Source organism: Chelonoidis abingdonii, chromosome 9 (assembly GCF_003597395.2).
Source record: "Chelonoidis abingdonii isolate Lonesome George chromosome 9, CheloAbing_2.0, whole genome shotgun sequence".
NCBI classification, from domain to species: Eukaryota; Metazoa; Chordata; order Testudines; family Testudinidae; genus Chelonoidis; species Chelonoidis abingdonii.
Window position 1 is genome coordinate 66,072,187 of NC_133777.1, and position 18,781 is coordinate 66,090,967.

Genomic DNA, 18,781 nt, shown 5'->3' on the forward strand with positions numbered 1-18,781 from the left:
TTGCAGCCTTTATATACAATAAATACAATTAAATATAATTATAATAATTCTAACAATTACAAAGATAATTCTTGCTTCTGAATACAACATTCAATCAAATTTTCACGACATAATCACAGTAAATAAGCTGATAGTTGGAGGCAATTTAGCCATAAAACCAGCAAACAAATGTGATCTCTTGGATGTTCAAAGCTCAAAGAGCATCTTTTTAGTCAGTTCCCCAGTCTTGCCAGTAAAATCTCATGATTCAGAATTAGGATATTTGGAAGACACTGGCCTTTAGGGAAAAACAATAACATTAATGACACCAGATAGGAATTCAACCTGATATACTATTTTAGATATAAAACAAAAAAGTATATGTTCTTAGTGTGGTCTTTTTAAACTGGTACTGTAGAGAATTTTGTATAGATCAGCAATACTCAGACCTCACTGGTTCATGTGCCAAATTAGCAATCAGCATTACCCAGTAGAGCCACAGTAGTATGAGTTCATAGTTTTATTTACTATAGTACTATATATTCATATTTAAACAGCATGTCATGGGAAATATTTAGTTTTATATATATTATACACATATATATACACACACACACACATAGATACACACACACACAAACTCTCACACCTAAATAACTGACCAAGTATCAACAATTGGTTAATAACATAGTGAAAGCGTCCTGATTAAATCACACAGTGTTTTAATATCATGTGCTGCAAAGCACCACAGGAGACACATTAGAGTGTCACTTGCAGCTCGTGAGCCACAGTGAGTATTACTGATATAGATCACACTAAATAGAAAGCTTCTGAACAACAGAAACATTGAAAATCGAAAACCGAAATGCTGGTTTGATATCTATGAAAAAGTCTGTTTGTATTATTTTCAACAAAATAAAACAAAAATATCTGTTTCATGGCTAGTAGCTTTGCCCTTCAGGGAAAATAAAATATCTTACCTTACTAAATTTGTCATTGCTAGAATCTCTGGATCATTTTTGTATGGTTTAGCCTACATAGAACAGAAACCATAATAAGTACATTTAGGTAGCAAAAAAAGCTATTTATGCCAATTTCTTTATTAAACTGGAAAAGCAGCAGCTAAGCTGACTTGTGCACACTTATAAGTATACCTCCTGAGAGTCAAATGGATTTATTCCGGACTTCATCAGCATGTTTGCTAGGACCAAATATTTCAAGCAAGTGGTTCTTCTAGGACTCCCTGATTCATCATAATTCTTGAATGCTTCAAAAAAGTCAGTGTGTGCCTTTTCAAATTCTCCTTCCCTTAAGTGCATTTTTCCTCCACATTCTGAAAAGAAAACAATGATGAAAGGAGAAGTTGTGTGCTTGCAGCCATTTATCAGAATGATTCCACTGAATGTACCATGCTATGTCTAAACTGATTCCTGAATACATTTTCAGGTTTTTTTTGTTGTTTTTTCTTTTTTTAATTCATTAAAACTGCTGAGAAAAAGCATTAGCACATCAATATAAGGCAGCTGCTTCTTTTTTGGTTTTCCAGTTCAATTATTATTAAAAATAACCACTCCTTAGATCACACAGTGACTATAAAAAGTATACCTTTGCAATCTTTTAACAAAAAGGTTGCAATTAATACATTTACTCAGCTGAAATTTATCCCAATGACAAACTTCAAAAACAATACATAGCAACATTATTTATTTATGGGAGCTATCCAACATATTTTTAGAAAAACTATTTAGAAAGTCAAATGAGTAATAATATTTTCCTTTTACTGCTCTAATTGGCAGGTTTCCTGTCAGCAGAGGAGACAAGTGATAGCCATATCCCAGTGAGAGGTGCTTTCAGACATGGTACATGAACTCACTACAATTCATTCAACCATTACTGGCCATTAAATAGGTACTTCTACTGAATCCTAATACTTTTTTAGTGGCCAATGCAATTCAATGAGATCAGATGATATTTGGAATGTTTTCTGTAATGTATTTTCAGTTGAAACAACATAAAAAATGTAAAATATTTTTTAATTTAAGTGACACTGGTCTGAACAAAGGAATTTTAAAGTAGTAATATAAAAAAAAAAAACACTTGCCTCTGATGACCCCCATGATCAGTGGATGAGGAATGGCAGACTTGATGTGCAGTGACTGTTCATATAGTGCTTTAAGTTTTTTGTTATTTTTCTGTGCTGTATACATTTGAATTTCCAATGCATAGATTTCCAGTAACTGGGTGCCCTTTTTTAAATCATCTTCTCCATCATCAGTCTAGGAAAGAGTAATAATGAATACTGTGAATCTTGAAATAATGCTGAGGTCACCATTCTACTAATATAAAAGTGTGTTATTAAATATTTTCAGAAATCTTCTGCAAAAAATAAGGAAGTTTCCAAATACCATAATTTTAATACAACCAGTGAAATTAAAACATTATGTTCAAGGAAGCTAGCATGGACCAATTCTGAGTGTTTTTCACTTGGGTAAAAATACTGACTTTACTATGAATTTTGCTTGAGTAAGGACTTCAAGACTTGCTCTTCTGTACCTTTCATATCTTATGAATTTCTTTCAGTATAAAAAGGTTAAAGCTACGTAACCACCTCAATAGAGCAGTGATGTATTCATGACCATACTATTGCTAAGAATGGGCCAGATTCCCAGGTGTACATCATTGGTGTTCAGCATAAAGATGGAGAGGATAGGCAAAGCTAGAGGCTGATTTGGCCAATGCATGTGGCTTAATATATTTTTTCCACAATGAAGTAAAGGCCATAGTTTTCTCCTACTGTTAAGCTTCATTTAGAATTTTTGCTTCTCTGTTGGTTTAAATATAGTTTTTTTCCCCCAAATAGTTTGTATTAATTTTAATAATACATTATAAGGAAGAATAATTCACAAATGCTTCTCGTTCCTGCACCCAAGTGAAATGTAATGATAATGCAGTTACTGTCTGCTGGTTATAAAAATTCATCTTTTTACCAGCAATTAACTATTCTATCATTTTTATTTCAAGTTACCAAACAGATAAAGAATTAGAAATTAAACCTAATGCTTGTTTTATTTACAAAGCTCAATGATATGCCATTCTAATGGCCTGAAAACTGGATGTGAAATTAGTACTAAATACAAAAGTTACAGTGAATGATTTTACAAGTAATTTTGGGGTAGTAAAGGTTTGTTTTTTTTTTTAAAAAATCATCTACTCTACTGTACCTGGCATGACTGATGCAACTGGCGCAAAATCTTCTGTAATTTTCCATATTCTTCTCGTTCTAAATATAATTTGCCAAGCTGTGATTAAAGGATTAAAGCCATTAGGACAATCAGGATTTTGGAATTTATAAAATTAAGACTTGCAATTTAAGAAAGTTACAGCAAGCAAAAAATAAAACTAAATATTATTTATATATTTTACCTTTGTGTTTGTCTTAAACCACAATCTATCATTCTTAGCATCTTTCAGAGCTTCAAGTGTTGTTTCATAAAATTCCTGAAGCAAATCCATCTGGCATAAAAAATCAGAATTCTATAATTGTAAACAGCAAATTTGTACCTGTTAATATAGTCAGTTTGAGCAAACTAAAAGTGCATGTTTGAACTTCAACACAAATAAGATACAGGAATCTGCATCTTACTGAACGATTACTTATAAATAGCAAAAATTGCAACTAAAATGATAAAACAAACATAAAATAATCAACAGTATTATCATAAAATAGAAGATTTCACTGAAGTTTGGAATTGACAAAAAGCATTTAGAAGCACCCAGATGTAAGCTTTTAATTCAAAATAAGTTGCACAAGGTTTTAAAATCTGCAATTTTTTATCACATTAGTGAAGAACCAAAGCTACTTATCCATCTTAAGCAGACAATAAAATCATTGTTATGTAAGTATCTGAGAAAAATACTAACAGAAAGCTAGCATTACTGTTACTGGAAACTGAAAAGGAGACACCCCAACAAGAGTAAAAGGATAGGAGGGAAAGGGGACCAAAAAAAAAAAAAGAAGATATTTTCTCCCTCCTGATCAAATACTGCATAAAATAAGAATAAAAAAATGTCTGACCGTTCTGCTCAGAGCAGACCAGAAGATGTTCCTGTATGGAAACAATCTGTAACACCCAAAATTGCAGAGTGTTTAATAGCGTTTTTTCTTAAAAATCAGATAATCTAGAAAGTTGAGAGAGAAAACTTTCTGTACACTTAATGGCTAGATTATCTGCTGGGTGTAGTTGGGATGGGGCCCAGTGTCTTTTAGGTTGCAGGTATGAGTCCCTGATTCTCTCCAGTCCTAGCTCCTGGCACAACTTAGAACAGATACTCTGAACTGCCAACTAGGTATGGTCCTAAGGCCACCCATCCTTGGAACTGTCAGAGTATATCACACTCCAGCCACTTCACCTGTCCCTCCCCATGTGTTGCAGGAGGAGAGGAAGGCACAGAAGTCAACTGTGCGTGCTGGCAATTCTCCACATGCTGGGTATCCCCAGCTAGGAGCTCAGGGGAGCTTTCTTCTTTCTTTATGCTGCTCCAGTGGCATAAAGAGAGCAGAGCTTGGCCATGGACCTGGTCCTATGTACCTAGTCTGCTTACTTAATGCAAAATTCATGAGTACACAGTTATTTTAACTACAAATTACATCTGAGAACCTATTGATGGTGGTAGCCACTTTGCTGAAAAACAAGTAATTTGTGACATTTAGCTGTATAGAAATCCCAGGTAAGAGATACCAAGTAGTTTCTAGCCTGCTTTAATCTTGTGTAGATGACACTAAAGTTAAAGACAAGTTAATTCTTAAACACATGATCAATAAATTGTAGGGAACAATATTTAACACACTGTAACAAATGTAATATTATAATTGTTCTCCAATCAAATGAAGAATCAGGTTTTCAAAAGGCAAAAAGTCCATGCAAAAAATGGATAGGTGGAGGAGGACCACCAACATTAAAGGAATGATAATCTAACCTGTTTGGAAGTGGAGATATAATCAAGAATAGAATTGATGGATTTTTCAGAGTAATTCCTTGTAACTGCACTCCTTATGTAGGTCAATAGCTGTTTATATCTGTTCATCATTTCAGGAAAGTTAGTCTGTGAGGAAAAACATATATAATTCATAATCATGAAAAATTGTATACTGCCATCAGATATTAACATCTGTAAATATGCACAGAAAATCCAAAAACATTACAGTAGAGAGCCTATGCAGTCATGCATGTCTGTGATTGCTCTAAATTTTCTGTCACCTATTTAGGATGGCCACATTACGCCTAAGTGGCAGAGTCAAAAGTGAGTTAAGTGGATCTTCATAGAACAGAAGTTTAAACAGAGAAATCTACTTGAGAATTACCAAGGCCACTTTATTTGGTGAGAGAACATATTTCCTACCAATACATTATAGTGAATGATGTTGTGACATTCTATACCTTGGGGGAGCATCCTGGAAACCCCATATTCCTCATTTTTATATAATTGTGATCTTAAATATAAAGCATGCCTCGTAAAGTATCTGGGAAAGGTTATGACCTGCTGAAAGTAATTTCTCTACTCATATATGTATATCATTAATGCATATGAAGTTATGAGAATTGTGTTGTATGGTGGTCACTAAAACTTGCTGTAAGTTGTGGAATCAGCCAGATATTAGCTCCCCTGAGGCAACAGCAAGAAAAGCAGCCAACACCCGGTGTGGTATCAATTAATCTGTCAACAACCACTGTCCAGCAAGGGAGCTACCATGCAATGACTCACTTGCATGAGGCCATACCGGGGGAATTGCTCAACCTTGTATAGAGACTCAACAATGTCTCCAGACATGCCTGGACTTGTTTTCCAAGCACATGGACTGAGGGTATAAAACAGAGAGTAGACACATACTGGGCCCTTCTCCTGCCCTCACCTACCCTGCAAGCCACTAAGACACTGAGAAGACAAGACTCCAACAGAAGAGATTGGCCCAGATTTCAAGGGAGAAATCTGTATATTAAGGACTGTAATGTCCAGTGGGGTGAGAAAAACTGCTTAATGTAGTTGTTGCCCTGCCTAATAGAGTTGAGAGTTTAGACTGCGTGATTATATTTTATTTCTTTTGGTAACTAACTCTGACTTTTAGCCTATCACTTAATATCACTTAAAATCTATCTTTCATATTCAATAAATGTGTTTAACAGTTTATCTTTACCAGTGAGTTTGTATGAAGCGTGTGGCAAATCTCAGGTGCTGCAAAGGCTGGTGTACAACCACTTTCCATTGCTGAAGTGGTGAACTAATTAATAAATCTGCACTGTCCATCTTGAGCAATGCAAGATGGTATATTCCTGAGGTACAGTCCTGGGAGCTCGGGGGGATTTGGCTCTGGTAACTGAGTGCTTCATGAGTGGCTCTGGGAGCATTCATGCAATCTAGTTGGGTGTGTGGGGCTCCACAAGCTGTTGTGCTGCTGGTCACTAGCAAGGCATTATGAGAGATAGCCCAGGCTGGAAAGAGTTAAGGGGGCACAGCAGTCCCACAGTCCCAGGCTGCACCCCAGGGGGATCTCATCACATGTCTCATGTTGGCTACTGTAATCCATATAGAAAAGTGAACTTCATAAGACACTCTAAAAATTCTGTTTGCTGAGCTTGATATGTAAAATGTCATCAGCCCATTTTATTTTTTAAACAAATTTTCAAAAGTACAAGGTGGCACTCTGTACCTTAAAGCATCACCCTGGAAACCTCATAACCACCCCTCTCATATAATTATATTTCATACACAGCATGCCATGTAAAATATCATATGAAAGGTCATAGTAAGCAGAAACCAATTTTTCTGTCAAAATATGTATATTCTTAGTGTGTATGAAGTTCAGAGATTTTGAGGGATTGCTATTATTGAAATATTTTGTGAGTAGGGCTGTCAAGTGATTAAAAAATTAATCACGATTAATCACACTGTTAAACAATAATAAAATACCATTTATTTAAATATTTGTGGATGGTTTCTGCATTTTCAAATATATTGATTTCAATTACAACACAGAATACAAAGTCTACAGTGCTTACTTTATATTTATTACAAATATTTGCACTGTAAAACTGACAAAATAGCATTTTTTGATTCAATTAATAAAAGTACTGTAGTACAATCTCTTTATGATGAAAGATGAACTTACAAATGTAGAATTATGTACAAAAAGTAACTGCATTCAAAAATAAAACAATGCAAAACTTTAGAGCCTACAAGTCCATTCAGTTCTACTTCTTGTTCAGCTAGTCACTCAGAAAAACAAATTTGTTTAGATTTGCAGGAGATAATGCAGCCTGCTTCTTGTTTACATCACCTGAAAGGGAGAACAGGCGTTCTCATGGCACTATTGTAGGTGGCGTCGCAAGATATTTATGTGCCAGAACTCAACAACAATCCAAAGCAGTGTGGACTGACGCATGTTCATTTTCATCATCTGAGTCAGATGCTAACAGCAAAAGGTTGATTCTCTTTTTTGGTGGTTTGGATTCTATAGTTTCCACCTCAGAGTGTTGCCCTTTTAAGACTTCTGAAAGCATGCTCCACACCTCATCCCTCTCAGATTTTGGAAGGCACTTCAGATTCTTAAATCTTGGGTTGAGTGCTGTAGCAATCTTTAGAAATCTCACATTAGTGTCTTCGTTGCATTTTGTCAAATCTGCAGAGAAAATGTTCTTAAAATGAACAACGTGCTGGGTCACCATCCGAAACCTATAACATGAAATATATGGCAGAATGCGGGTAAAACAGAGCAGGAGACGTACAATTCTCCCCTAAGGAGTTCGGTCACAAATTTAATTAATGATTTTTCTTTTTTAACAATTCATCATCAGCATGAAAGCATGTCCTCTGAAATGGCAGCCAACACATGAAGGGGTATATGAATGTTTCACATATCTGGCACGTAAATACCTTGCAATGCTGGCTACAGAAGTGCCATGCGAACAAACACCTGTTCTCACTTTCAGGTGACATTGTAAATAAGAAGCAGGCAGCATTATCTCCTGTAAATGTAAACAAACTTGTTTGTCTTAGCGACTGGCTGAACAAAAAGTAGGACTGAATGGACTTGTAGGCTCTAAAGTTTTATGTTATTTTGTTTTTGAATGCAATTATGTAACAAACGAAGAAAAATCTACATTTGTAAGTTGCACTTTCAAGATAAAGAAATTGCACTACAGTACTTGTATGAGGGTAATTGAAAAATACTTTTTTTTGGTCAGTTTTACAGTGCTAATATTTATAATAAAAAAATAATATAAGGTGAGCACTATACACTTTGTATTCTGTGTTGTAACTGAAATGAATGTAGAAAACATCCAAAAATATTTAATAAATTTCAATTGGTATTCTATTGTTCAACAGTGCGATTAAAACTGCCAGTAACCGCAATTAATTTTTTTTAGTTAATCACGTGAGTTAAATGAGTTAACTGCAATTTATCTATAGCCGTAGTTGTGAGTTGCCCACTGCTAGTTTTCCAGTGACTACAAAGGAGGAGATCCATTAACAGGAGGGTGTTAAATGACCATTAATCAGCAGGAATAAGGCATTTACAGTGCTGCAAGAGGGCTGTGCAAACATCACACAGTGGGGGATTGCTCAACTCTCTCACTCAGCAAAACCCACCAGAACATGTCTGTGTTAGGGCTTGGCTACACTGGCACTTTACAGCGCTGCAACTTTCGCGCTCAGGGGTGTGAAAAAACACCCCCCTGAGCGCTGCAAGATGCAGCGCTGTAAAGTGTCAGTGTAATCAGGGCGGCAGCGCTGGGAGCTCCCAGCGCTGGACGCTACACCCATAAGGGATGTGGTTTACAAGCAGCGCTGGGAGAGCTCTCTCCCAGCGCTGCGGCTCTGACTACACTCACACTTCAAAGTGCTGCTGCGGGAGCATTCCCGCAGCGCTGCCGGGCAGCGCTTTGAAATTTCTAATGTAGCCATACCCTTAGTGTTTTCTAGGCACATGGATCAAGGAGATAAAATAGGGGATAGTGGCATCATGCTTTTACCTTTTTCTCCTCAACCTATGCTGGAAGCAACAAGAATGCTGGGAAGACAAAGACTTGAAATGAGGAGCGTGGTCACTGCTTAAAGGGAAAGCCACTGTATTAAGAACTGTAACATACCTGCAACATCCAGAGGGGTGAGAAAAACTGCTTGATCTAAATACTGCTTAGTCTAATAAGTGTTGAAATTTAGACTATGTGCTTACTTTTTATTTTCTTTGGTAACCAACTCTGACCTTTTGTGCCTACCACTGATAATCATTTAAAATCTCTCTCTGTGTAGTTAATAAATCTGTTTTATAATTTTACCTTAACAGTGTGTTTGGTTGAAGTGCTTGGGAAATCTCAGCTCAATTTACAAAGGCTAAAGCAGGGGTGGGCAACCTATGGCATGTGTGCCAAAAGCGGCACGCGAGCTGATTTTCAGTGGCACTCACACTGCCTGGGTCCTGGCCACCGTCCTCTCTGCACTGAGGGACGGGTGGACTGGATAATATTAATAAATTTACACAATTCAGGCTTCAGACCTAGGCAAGGTGGTATATTCCTGGGGTGTAAGGCTCAGGAGACTTGCTGGTGCCTTTCTCTGTGTGACTCAGAGCATTCATGCAAAGTAGCTGGGTGTGGGGCTCCACATGCTGTTGTACTGAATTACAACAGCACCTGGAGGGTGTGCTGCTTGTCACAAGCAAAGCATTGTGAGCCCAGCCTGGAGAGTTAAGAGGGCACAGTGTTCTCCCAATTCCAGGTTGTAACCTGACATCCAAGTTTGGTCAATTCAAGGCAAGCTCTTCGATGTTATTTAAAAAGTGTCAAATACACGTAATGTCTCTATTTACACACAAGCAACCTATCTCAGCACTTGGGATGAGTGCACAGAAAAAAAATCTAGATTTCAAAACTTCCTAAATCATGAGGTTAATGTTAATCATGACCATATAAGGTCCCTGTGGCAACCATAATGATTGCTTATATGGACATTATTAGAGAATTGTTATTTTATATGTTTCAGTTTTCTTTCAAATGTAATTTTGAAGATAAAAATAAGGAGAGGACAACAATTTAAAAACTGCTAATCAATTCAATATTAATGCAATTTAGCATTTCCTAAAATGACTCCTACCAATTTGAAGTTTATTTTAATCATCTGTTTCAGTGCTTTGAATCCCCATTCTCCTTTTTCACCTTCAAGCTCCAAAACCTGAAATAGAAAAAAAGAATTCTTCATCAACAACCCAGTGTTTATAAAGCTGACATGCAAGGGATTTTTAAAAAAAAAGAACTAGTGTCTTTTTAAAAAATGAAGGTAATAAAAAGAGGCCTGAAAGTTTTTTTCTGCTTGTTTTCTACCTTAGAAAGGTTTCAGAGAAGCAGCCGTGTTAGTCTGTATCCGCAAAAAGAACAGGAGTACTTGTGGCACCTTAGAGACTAACAAATTTATTTCAATATAAGCTTTTGTGGGCTACAGCCCCACTTCATTGGATGCATGTAGTGGAAAATACAGTAGGAAGATAGATATATACACAGCGAACATGAAACAATGGGTGTTACCGTACACACTGTAAGGAGAGTGATCAGTTAAGGTGAGCTATTATCAGCAGGAGAGAAAAAGAACTGTTTGTAGTAGTAATGAAAATGGCCCATTTCCAGCAATTGACAAGGAGATGTGTGTGTGTGTGTGGGGGGGAAATAAGCATGGGGAAATAGTTTTACTTTGTGTAATGGGCCATTACTCAGGATCTTAACCAATGATAATGCATTATATAAGAGCAAAGAAAATGGTTTTTCAATTAAGAAAAGACAATTGGATATGGTCTCTACAGCTGACAAACAAGCTAACTGAATAAAAAATGTATTTAAAACTAGCAGTTTTGCAAGGTTTAATAGTTTTGCAAAAATCAAAAAAAAAATCAGTTGTCCCACTAAACAATGAACAATATATTTTCTCAGTATGGTATTTATAAATTTGTAAACAGTCTGGGAGTCAAGAAGTCTGATGAAAACTTATTACCATCTGTACTAATAAGTTACACTACTATAAAAAGTTTCTCTCAAAATTCCGGGAAACAACCTCATGTGATAATATCAGTGGGAATTATTAATGCATCTTCAATATCAATACACCAATAACTTGAATCCAAGTAAATATTCATAGTAGATCAAATGTAATTGTGAGTTATGGTACCAACATAAACAAAAGGGAGAACATAAAACTAAAAACCTTCTGAAAACTGCTCAATGCTGCTTTGGGATCATCCTCCTTTAATGCTTTGGAATTGTAGTACTGATTTTCCAGATCCACATTTGGCTCAGAGTTACTATCTTCAGAGTATTCCTACAGTTTAGGAAAAAAAGGAAAAACAAAATGTTATCACTGAAAACTCATATTTTCAAAAAACTTTCACCAAACTTGGATTTCTCAATACACTGAAGCATAAAAACAATCTTGGTTGATATGAAACCTGTCATCTCACTAGAGCATCACTAGAATTCAGCCACCTCTGGGGTGAAGGGAATCAACCTATTAGCACATTGATTTGCGGTGGAATGGGGATGGGGGTGGGACTGAGAGGAAGGGAGAGGATATGGTTTGAAACTCTGGCCAAGGCAAACTGCAATTCTTCTAGAAGGTTCTATAAGATTCTTACTGTCCATGCACAAGACACTGCATGAGATGCTGTCCAAGTAGAGGGTAGAATAATTCAGCAATGCAAGATACAGGAGATCTACGCAAAGGAAACATTCCTATCCTTTCTACACCATGAAAATTCACACCAACACATGGAGGAAAACATTAGGCATGATGACGACCCCTGCTGTTTCTTTGCTGAGAAGCAGGAAATAATTGAGAGTGTGCAAGAGTTGCAGAAAGGAGGAAGTGAAGGAGTCTGGACACCGAACAATTTAATCTAAGGAATCACCCACAATGTGCACTGGCAGACACAGAATTTTCTTTTTCTCCAGTTACGATATTTGCTTACTTTTTACATGCTATTCAGTTTTTACTGATGACAATATGCTGATCAATTTTACCTTCAGCTTCTTATGCACTAGCACAGGGGTAGGCAACCTATGGCACAGTGCCAAAGGCGGCATGCAAGCTGATTTTCAGTGGCACTCACACTGCCCGGGTCCTGGCCACCGGTCCAGGGGGCTCTGCATTTTAATTTATTTTTAAATGAAGCTTCTTAAACATTTTATGAACGTTATTTACTTTACATACAACAATAGTTTAATTATATATTATAGACTTATAGAAAGAGACCTTCTAAAAACGTTAAAATGTATTACCGGCACACAAAACCTTAAATCAGAGAGTGAATAAATGTTGACTCGGCACACCACTTCTGAAAGGTTGCCAACCCCTGCACTAGCACAATGCTCATGACAGTTACAAAATCAAACAAAAAAAACTGATTTAAAAATATTATGCATTTAATTTTATTTTAAAATTGCAATCCAACCTCTCCCAACAAAGAGGTTAAATGCTGAGGATAAACTCCTTGACACTGTGTTTTAACCTAATGACAGTCACCAGTACACTGCAGTGAGATGAACAATTCATTTTTTAATCCATTTTATTTTATTTGCAAAAATGTTGGACTTCTCTTCCCCAACTGTAACTGCCTCAATCCCTTCCCCCATGTTTATTATTCTGTTCACTACCATGTTACCAGTGTTAACGAAGTCCTTCAAAAGAAAAGGTGGAGGGAAACAAGGAAAAAAACAGGCAAAAGACAGAAGCTTAATATTTATATATTCAGTTCTCTTTCCTAGAAAGTCAAACTCTTTCAATGTATGCCTTTTTAAAAAAAAAAAATGGAGACTTCAGAACACTTACAATTAAGTTTTTAAATAGAGAAAGCAGCCACAGGTAAGTTACTGCAGCAGAGAATCCTGTGGCACCTTATAGACTGGTGCCACAGGATTTTCTGCTGCTTTTACAGATCCAGACTAACACGGCTACCCCTCTGATAGGTAAGTTACTAAAACTTACGACCAGCCCAATTGTTATTAAATGTTTATATACAGCACTGAATAAATCCTTAAATCTTCTTACATTCCAGTTTATTTCTAATTAAAATAATTTTTTCTCCTAATGGAGCCATTGAAATGGATCACAGGGAAGGGTTCGATGTTTCCACAGCTAGGTTTGTTTTTCTTCTCACTCAGTGAATTTTATTGCTTTGGGTAATATTAGTTTGACAGCACTGGAAAATGAACTGCTCTATTTCTAGATCAAATATAAAAGTGTTGCTGTCAACCCAGAAAGCCCTAAACGGCTGGAAGTTCTGCTTGAGGAACCGCCTCTCTTCTCATGCCATACAGCCACAGTAGAAGCACTTGACCTAGATCCTGCTCAACGTAAAAGAAAAGAACCTCATGGCAGAGCATTCCCTGTGAGAGGCCCTCTGCACCAAAACAAGCTCCACCTGCCCCAATCTGCAGTAGTTCTGCTCTTCTGACCTTCATGGCACACTGCAAGATGCATCTATCTGAATGGGCTGCTGCTGAGGATTACATGAGGGAAGACAATGGGGGGGAGAATGTTTTATGTTTTAAAGGGAGATAAGTTCTGTTGGCTGTAAACTGCTGCTGAATTTTATTTTTGTAACTAACATTGGGGTACCTAAAGTTCTGGACAGCCAATACCTTTTGTTATTGTTAAAAATCCAAATAAATATAACCACAGAACAAGTACAGCACGAGTAGCAAATGGGAGGCCAGCATGTAGTGTGTTCCTCAACCGTGACATACAGGGAACAAACACCACTAAGAGTGGGAACATGTTGGTCTTTGGTATCAACTGTGACAGTGAATTTTATGACATACTGAACAAACTCCTTTACTGACAATACATATTTTCTGTTGTATCTAGGTTTTTATACAGCACTCATCACCATAATATCTGAGCAACTTCCAATAGTGCATTAAGCAACTTGACAAGTGTTGCTTGTTCCCAGAAGGAGAAGTATCTTGTTTTGGTAGGGTTTTAAAATTATTATTTTTAATATAAATAAACCTGTTGCTGTGTGTTTGCTAGAGAAGGCAAGATCAAAGAAATGTGCCTTACATGTAGGGCAAAAAACAGTAAGGGTTCTGATGGTTCTTAGTTCTTGGAAGAGTTAATTCCATAGTCTCCCACCACCCCCAGAGAAAGGTCTGTCTCCCACACAGACAAGCTTTACTTTGTTTTGGAAGTTCCATTATGCCAGAGGAGCACATTTACATAGGGACTTCAATTTAGGGGAGAGAAGGAGATCAGAAGGAACTTTTCCCTCATCTAAAAGGTTGGGGTCTTTTTTTGGTGAAAATCCTGATATACAATTTTATGACAAGAGGCGAATTCAAAATATTGCAATGTGAATTAACCTAGCTACATCCTGTGCAAGATACTCTGCACAGTATGTTCTCCATGTCTCCTGTTGTCATCTATGAGAAGGGTGTAAGTCAGATCCATTAAGAACTCATAAAGATTCACCCATGGCTTGTATGTGATATAATTCCAAGCAATAAGCATCTCATCGTACCCAGGTGCAGTGAGATTATGGAGCCACATAAATTGTCACATAATAGTGATTTATTAATATTTCAATAACTGTGCTAGATAATCTAAAATTTCATTTTAAAATAAATAAAGTCTTCAGCCCTTGTAACTGTGAATTTAACCTTAAAAATGTGACACAAATGTTAACTGATGCCAGAATATCTGCCTCAGTTTTTAGACAGCTGGAAACAAAAGTTCAGACATGCAAATAACTAATGTCGATTTAAATGCCAACATTAACAATTTCAACGCTGATCAATTAAGCACAATCATCATAATTTGTTAATTTTGGATGTATTGGCAAGGGTTGGGGTATGGTGTAGTGGAATGTCCAGCTGTTCTCAAAAGTTGGGTGGGGCATGAGAAATTCAAAACTGCCTGCTCAAATTTAAAATAACGATGAGATTAGTACTGGGAAAGGAATTAATCTCTTTTGGATACCAAAACCCGAAACTCCTCTCTCACACTTCCAATCCCCACCTTGCCCTAACAACTTCTACAATTCAGTTACTTACAAACATAAAATTAAACTGCCCCACATTTAAAGTTCACTACATGAAATAAAAAAATATCTAAATAAACTGCACAACAGTGTATTAATTAGACCGGGCAGAGGTTGGGGAACATCAATCCTATATAATTCTAGAGTTTCTGTTGCAAAATTTAGGCCTAATGTCCTGCACAGGACAAAAAGCCTTCACTACAGCTTTAAAATCTTTAAAAATGCTCCTGTGTGTCTTCTTTCAGCCAAGTGACACCTCAAAGAATAACCAATTGTCCTAAGAAAAATACAGATTCCCAGTGACTTCTTAACAGAATTAATCTTAATTCTTTCAGTATAATAAATAAAATCCAAACAGAAGGGAAATAGTGGTCTGAGCACACATATGCTGATGCTCTCAGACCTGCCCACCCACTCCCTCTTGCTGGGGGGAACGAGGGGACCATTTTAACATTGTCTAGCAATCAGAAAAACTGACAGAACTTTAAACAATGGAAATTGCTTTTTAAAGTTTAATTGTTTTTTAAAGTTTAAAGGTTGTTCAATCAGAAATCTGAATTTTCTGAAGTTAGCCAATTAAAAACAGGTTAAGTTGACCATGTTCCTCTGAACAATTCATCATGATGAAAATAAAAGCCCTATTTGGGGTTTAGTCTGACTAGGATGTGGTTCTTTCAAACAGCATTAATTTTATAAGTTAAATTACTATCTATTACTATAAACAGCCATTTTAAGAAAAGATCTTTAAATTAAAGTTAGTGATTAAATTTTCAGAAAATTCATTTCACCTAGTAAACTCGAAAAAGTTAAGCTTCAGCTTCTAAAATTAACAGTGATAGCAAATATGTGTGTTTTGGAAGAATGAAGCAGCACATGTATCCAATAAAAATTAAACTTATGCAAAAATTAATTTATATTTTATAAGAACCATGGTTTTACTAATCATTAATTTTTATAAGACTCCCATTTCTTTCCTCACCTAAAAGCCATTGCTGAAGTTACAGCCTTTACAATCCGTAATTTAGTAAGATTTTATTTGGACATATGCATAAAATATTATTTGGTACAAAAGCTATTAATTCTGCACTTTGGCTTTATTGTATATTATTTTACTTAATGTATATAAAACAGACTCACACTTTTTAAAACTTTTTAACAAAAAAAAGAAAAAGATGTAGAGCAGTGGTTCTCAAACTAGGGCCGCCGTAATGGATAAAAACAGAAAAAAAATGCTTAACTCATAGTTTGTGCAACTGAAGATTTTAAAATCAATATAAAAATGCTTAAAACTAACCAGTCATCAAAATTATAAAAAAACCCTGACTTCTTCCAAACCTATTTATACCGGTTTTAATAAACGGTTCCCTACCTTTCATAACTGTTGTTCTTCCAGATGTGTTGCTCACGTCCATTGCATTCTAGGTGTGTGTGCAGACCCACGTGCACAGTCATTGGAGATTTTTGCCTTGGCAGTGGCTGTAGGATTGGCCGTGGCGTCCCCTTGAGTGTTGCACTCATGCTATGGTATACTAGGGGCCACCGACCCTATGACCTCTCAGTTCCTTCTTGCCTTTCAACTGTGACAGAGGGGTAGGAAGGCAGGTAATGGAGTGGACATGACCAACACATCTCAAAGAACAACAGTTATGAAAGGTAGGTAACCGTTTTTTCTTCTTCCAGTGCTTGCTCATGTCAATTCCATCCTAGGTGACTCACAAGCAGTATCCTTGGAGGTGGGCTTGGAGTTCGCTGTATAGGCAGGGGTTGTCAATTATTTTTTTTCAAGGTCCAAATTTCTTGGTCAAAGGTATAGTCAAGGTCCAGCCTCCAGAGAAAATAAAATAAAAATATACCCTAACAGTAATGATAATAAGTAAATGAAAAGATTTCTTGGTCTGTTCAAAAGCGTCTGGCAGTCCAGATTTGGCCCACAGTCCACTTATTGACTACCCCTGGTAGCAGCTTGCAGTACTGCTCTACCAGTGCCAGCATCATTCCAGGCCTGGTGGGTAAGTGCATAATGAGACATGAATGTGTGGCTAGCTGACCAAGTGGCCGCCTAGCGATGTCCTGGATAGGCACTTGAGCTAGGAAAGCTGCAGAAAAGGCTTGAGCCCTGGTTGAGTGGGTGGTGATAATTGCCAGAGGTGACACCTTCACCGGATCGTAGCAGCAGTGAATGCAGGCAGTCATCCAAGACGAAATTCTTTGAGAGGACACTGGACGACCTTTCATCCTGTCGGCCACTGCAACAAACAACTGCGTCAACTTGCAGAATGGTTTGGTCCTTTCAACGTACAAGGCTAGCACCCTCCTGATGTCTAGGGAATGCAACCTAAGCTCCTCTTCCGACTTATGCGGCTTTGGAAAAAAGACAGGTAAGTAGATGTCCCGGCCTGTATGAAATTGTGAGACCACCTTGGGCAGGAAAGCTGGTGAGGCTGCAGATGGATCTTGTCTTTGTAAAAGACTGTACGGAGCGGTTCCGAGGTAAGCGCCCTAATCTCAGAGACCCGGTGGGAAGATGTTATTGCAACCAAGAACGCAAACTTCCAGGAAAGGAGAAGGAGAGAGCAGAAAGCCAGAGGCTCGAAAGGGAGCCCAGTGAGCCACAACAGAAGAAGATTCAGGTCCCAGGGAGGGACGAGGTTCCTGTCATGTGGGCAGAAAAGCTTGAGGCCCTTGAGCACCTGGCAGTCATGTCCTGGATGAAAACCAACCTACCCTCACCAGTGGATGGAAGGCTTAGATAGCAGCTAAGCAGACCTTAATAGACGAAAGGGACAGGCCTTGGAACTTGAGATGCAGAAGGTAGTCCAAAGCTAACTGTAGCGAGGCCTGTTTGGGCCAAATGCCTTCATCCAAGGTCCAACAAGTGAACTGCTTCCATTTGGCTAGGTAGGTCACTCTCGCGGAGGGCTTTCTCCTGCGCAATGGGACCTGTTGGACACTGGCTGAGCACTCCTGCTCCTCTGCATTTAACCATGTAGCAGACAAGCTATCAGGCACAGCACCACCAGGTTCGGATGCAGAAGACTGCCGTGGTTTTGGGACAGAAGGTCCAGTCTGAGTGGTAGCTGTAATGGAGCAGCCACCAAGAGGTCCAGAAGCATGCTGAACCAGTGCTGGTGCAGTCAAGCCTATGCTATGAGGATCACCTTCGCCCTATCCTGCTTGATCTTCATGAGGACCTGTGAAGTAATGGCACTGGGGAGAAGGTGTACAACAGAGCCCCCTATCACGGGAGCAGAAAAGCGTCCAACAGGGAGCCACTGTCAATCCCTGAACTGAGCAGAAAACGTGGCATTTCCTAGTCTGCCTGGACAGAAACAAGTCCACCTGGGGAGCCCCTCCACTTCTGGAAGATGATGCTGACCACTTTAGGATGGAGGGACCACTCGTGGCAAGACAAGAAGATCCCGCTGAGGCGATCTGCCAAAGCGTTCCTGGCCCTGGGGAGGTGTGCAGCTACGAGATGGATGTTGTGTTGTATACAGAAGTCCCAGAGCCTGAGGGCTTCTTGGCAAAGGGCAGATGATCTGCCTCCGTTTTGCCTGCTGATACAGAACATAGCCACTATACTGTCCATCAGGACTTGGGCCACCATGCTTTCTACGTGAGGTAGGAAGGCTTGGCGGGCCAGGTGAACCACTCTGAGCTCCCTGATGATGTCTAGGGAGCAATCAAGACTCGACCAATGGCCTTGCATACTAACATCACCCACCC

General features: G+C 38.1%; 1 protein-coding gene across 2 annotated transcripts in view; it reads right to left on the reverse strand.

The window, feature by feature from the left end:
• The window catches only part of COPS2 (COP9 signalosome subunit 2), a 40,792-nt gene that overhangs the window by 8,919 nt on the left and 13,092 nt on the right, over positions 1-18,781 (reverse strand). Inside the window, exons 2-9 of one of the 2 annotated variants that reach the window (XM_032763014.2) lie at positions 11,227-11,340; positions 10,129-10,206; positions 4,957-5,082; positions 3,403-3,492; positions 3,201-3,278; positions 2,081-2,255; positions 1,134-1,312; positions 960-1,012 (exon numbers count right to left, since the gene is read on the reverse strand). In XM_032763014.2, the coding sequence (XP_032618905.1) occupies positions 960-1,012; positions 1,134-1,312; positions 2,081-2,255; positions 3,201-3,278; positions 3,403-3,492; positions 4,957-5,082; positions 10,129-10,206; positions 11,227-11,340 (893 nt within the window). Of the gene's footprint in view, positions 1-959; positions 1,013-1,133; positions 1,313-2,080; positions 2,256-3,200; positions 3,279-3,402; positions 3,514-4,956; positions 5,083-10,128; positions 10,207-11,226; positions 11,341-18,781 lie in introns of both variants that reach the window. The other variant, XM_032763007.2, reaches the window with a different exon arrangement.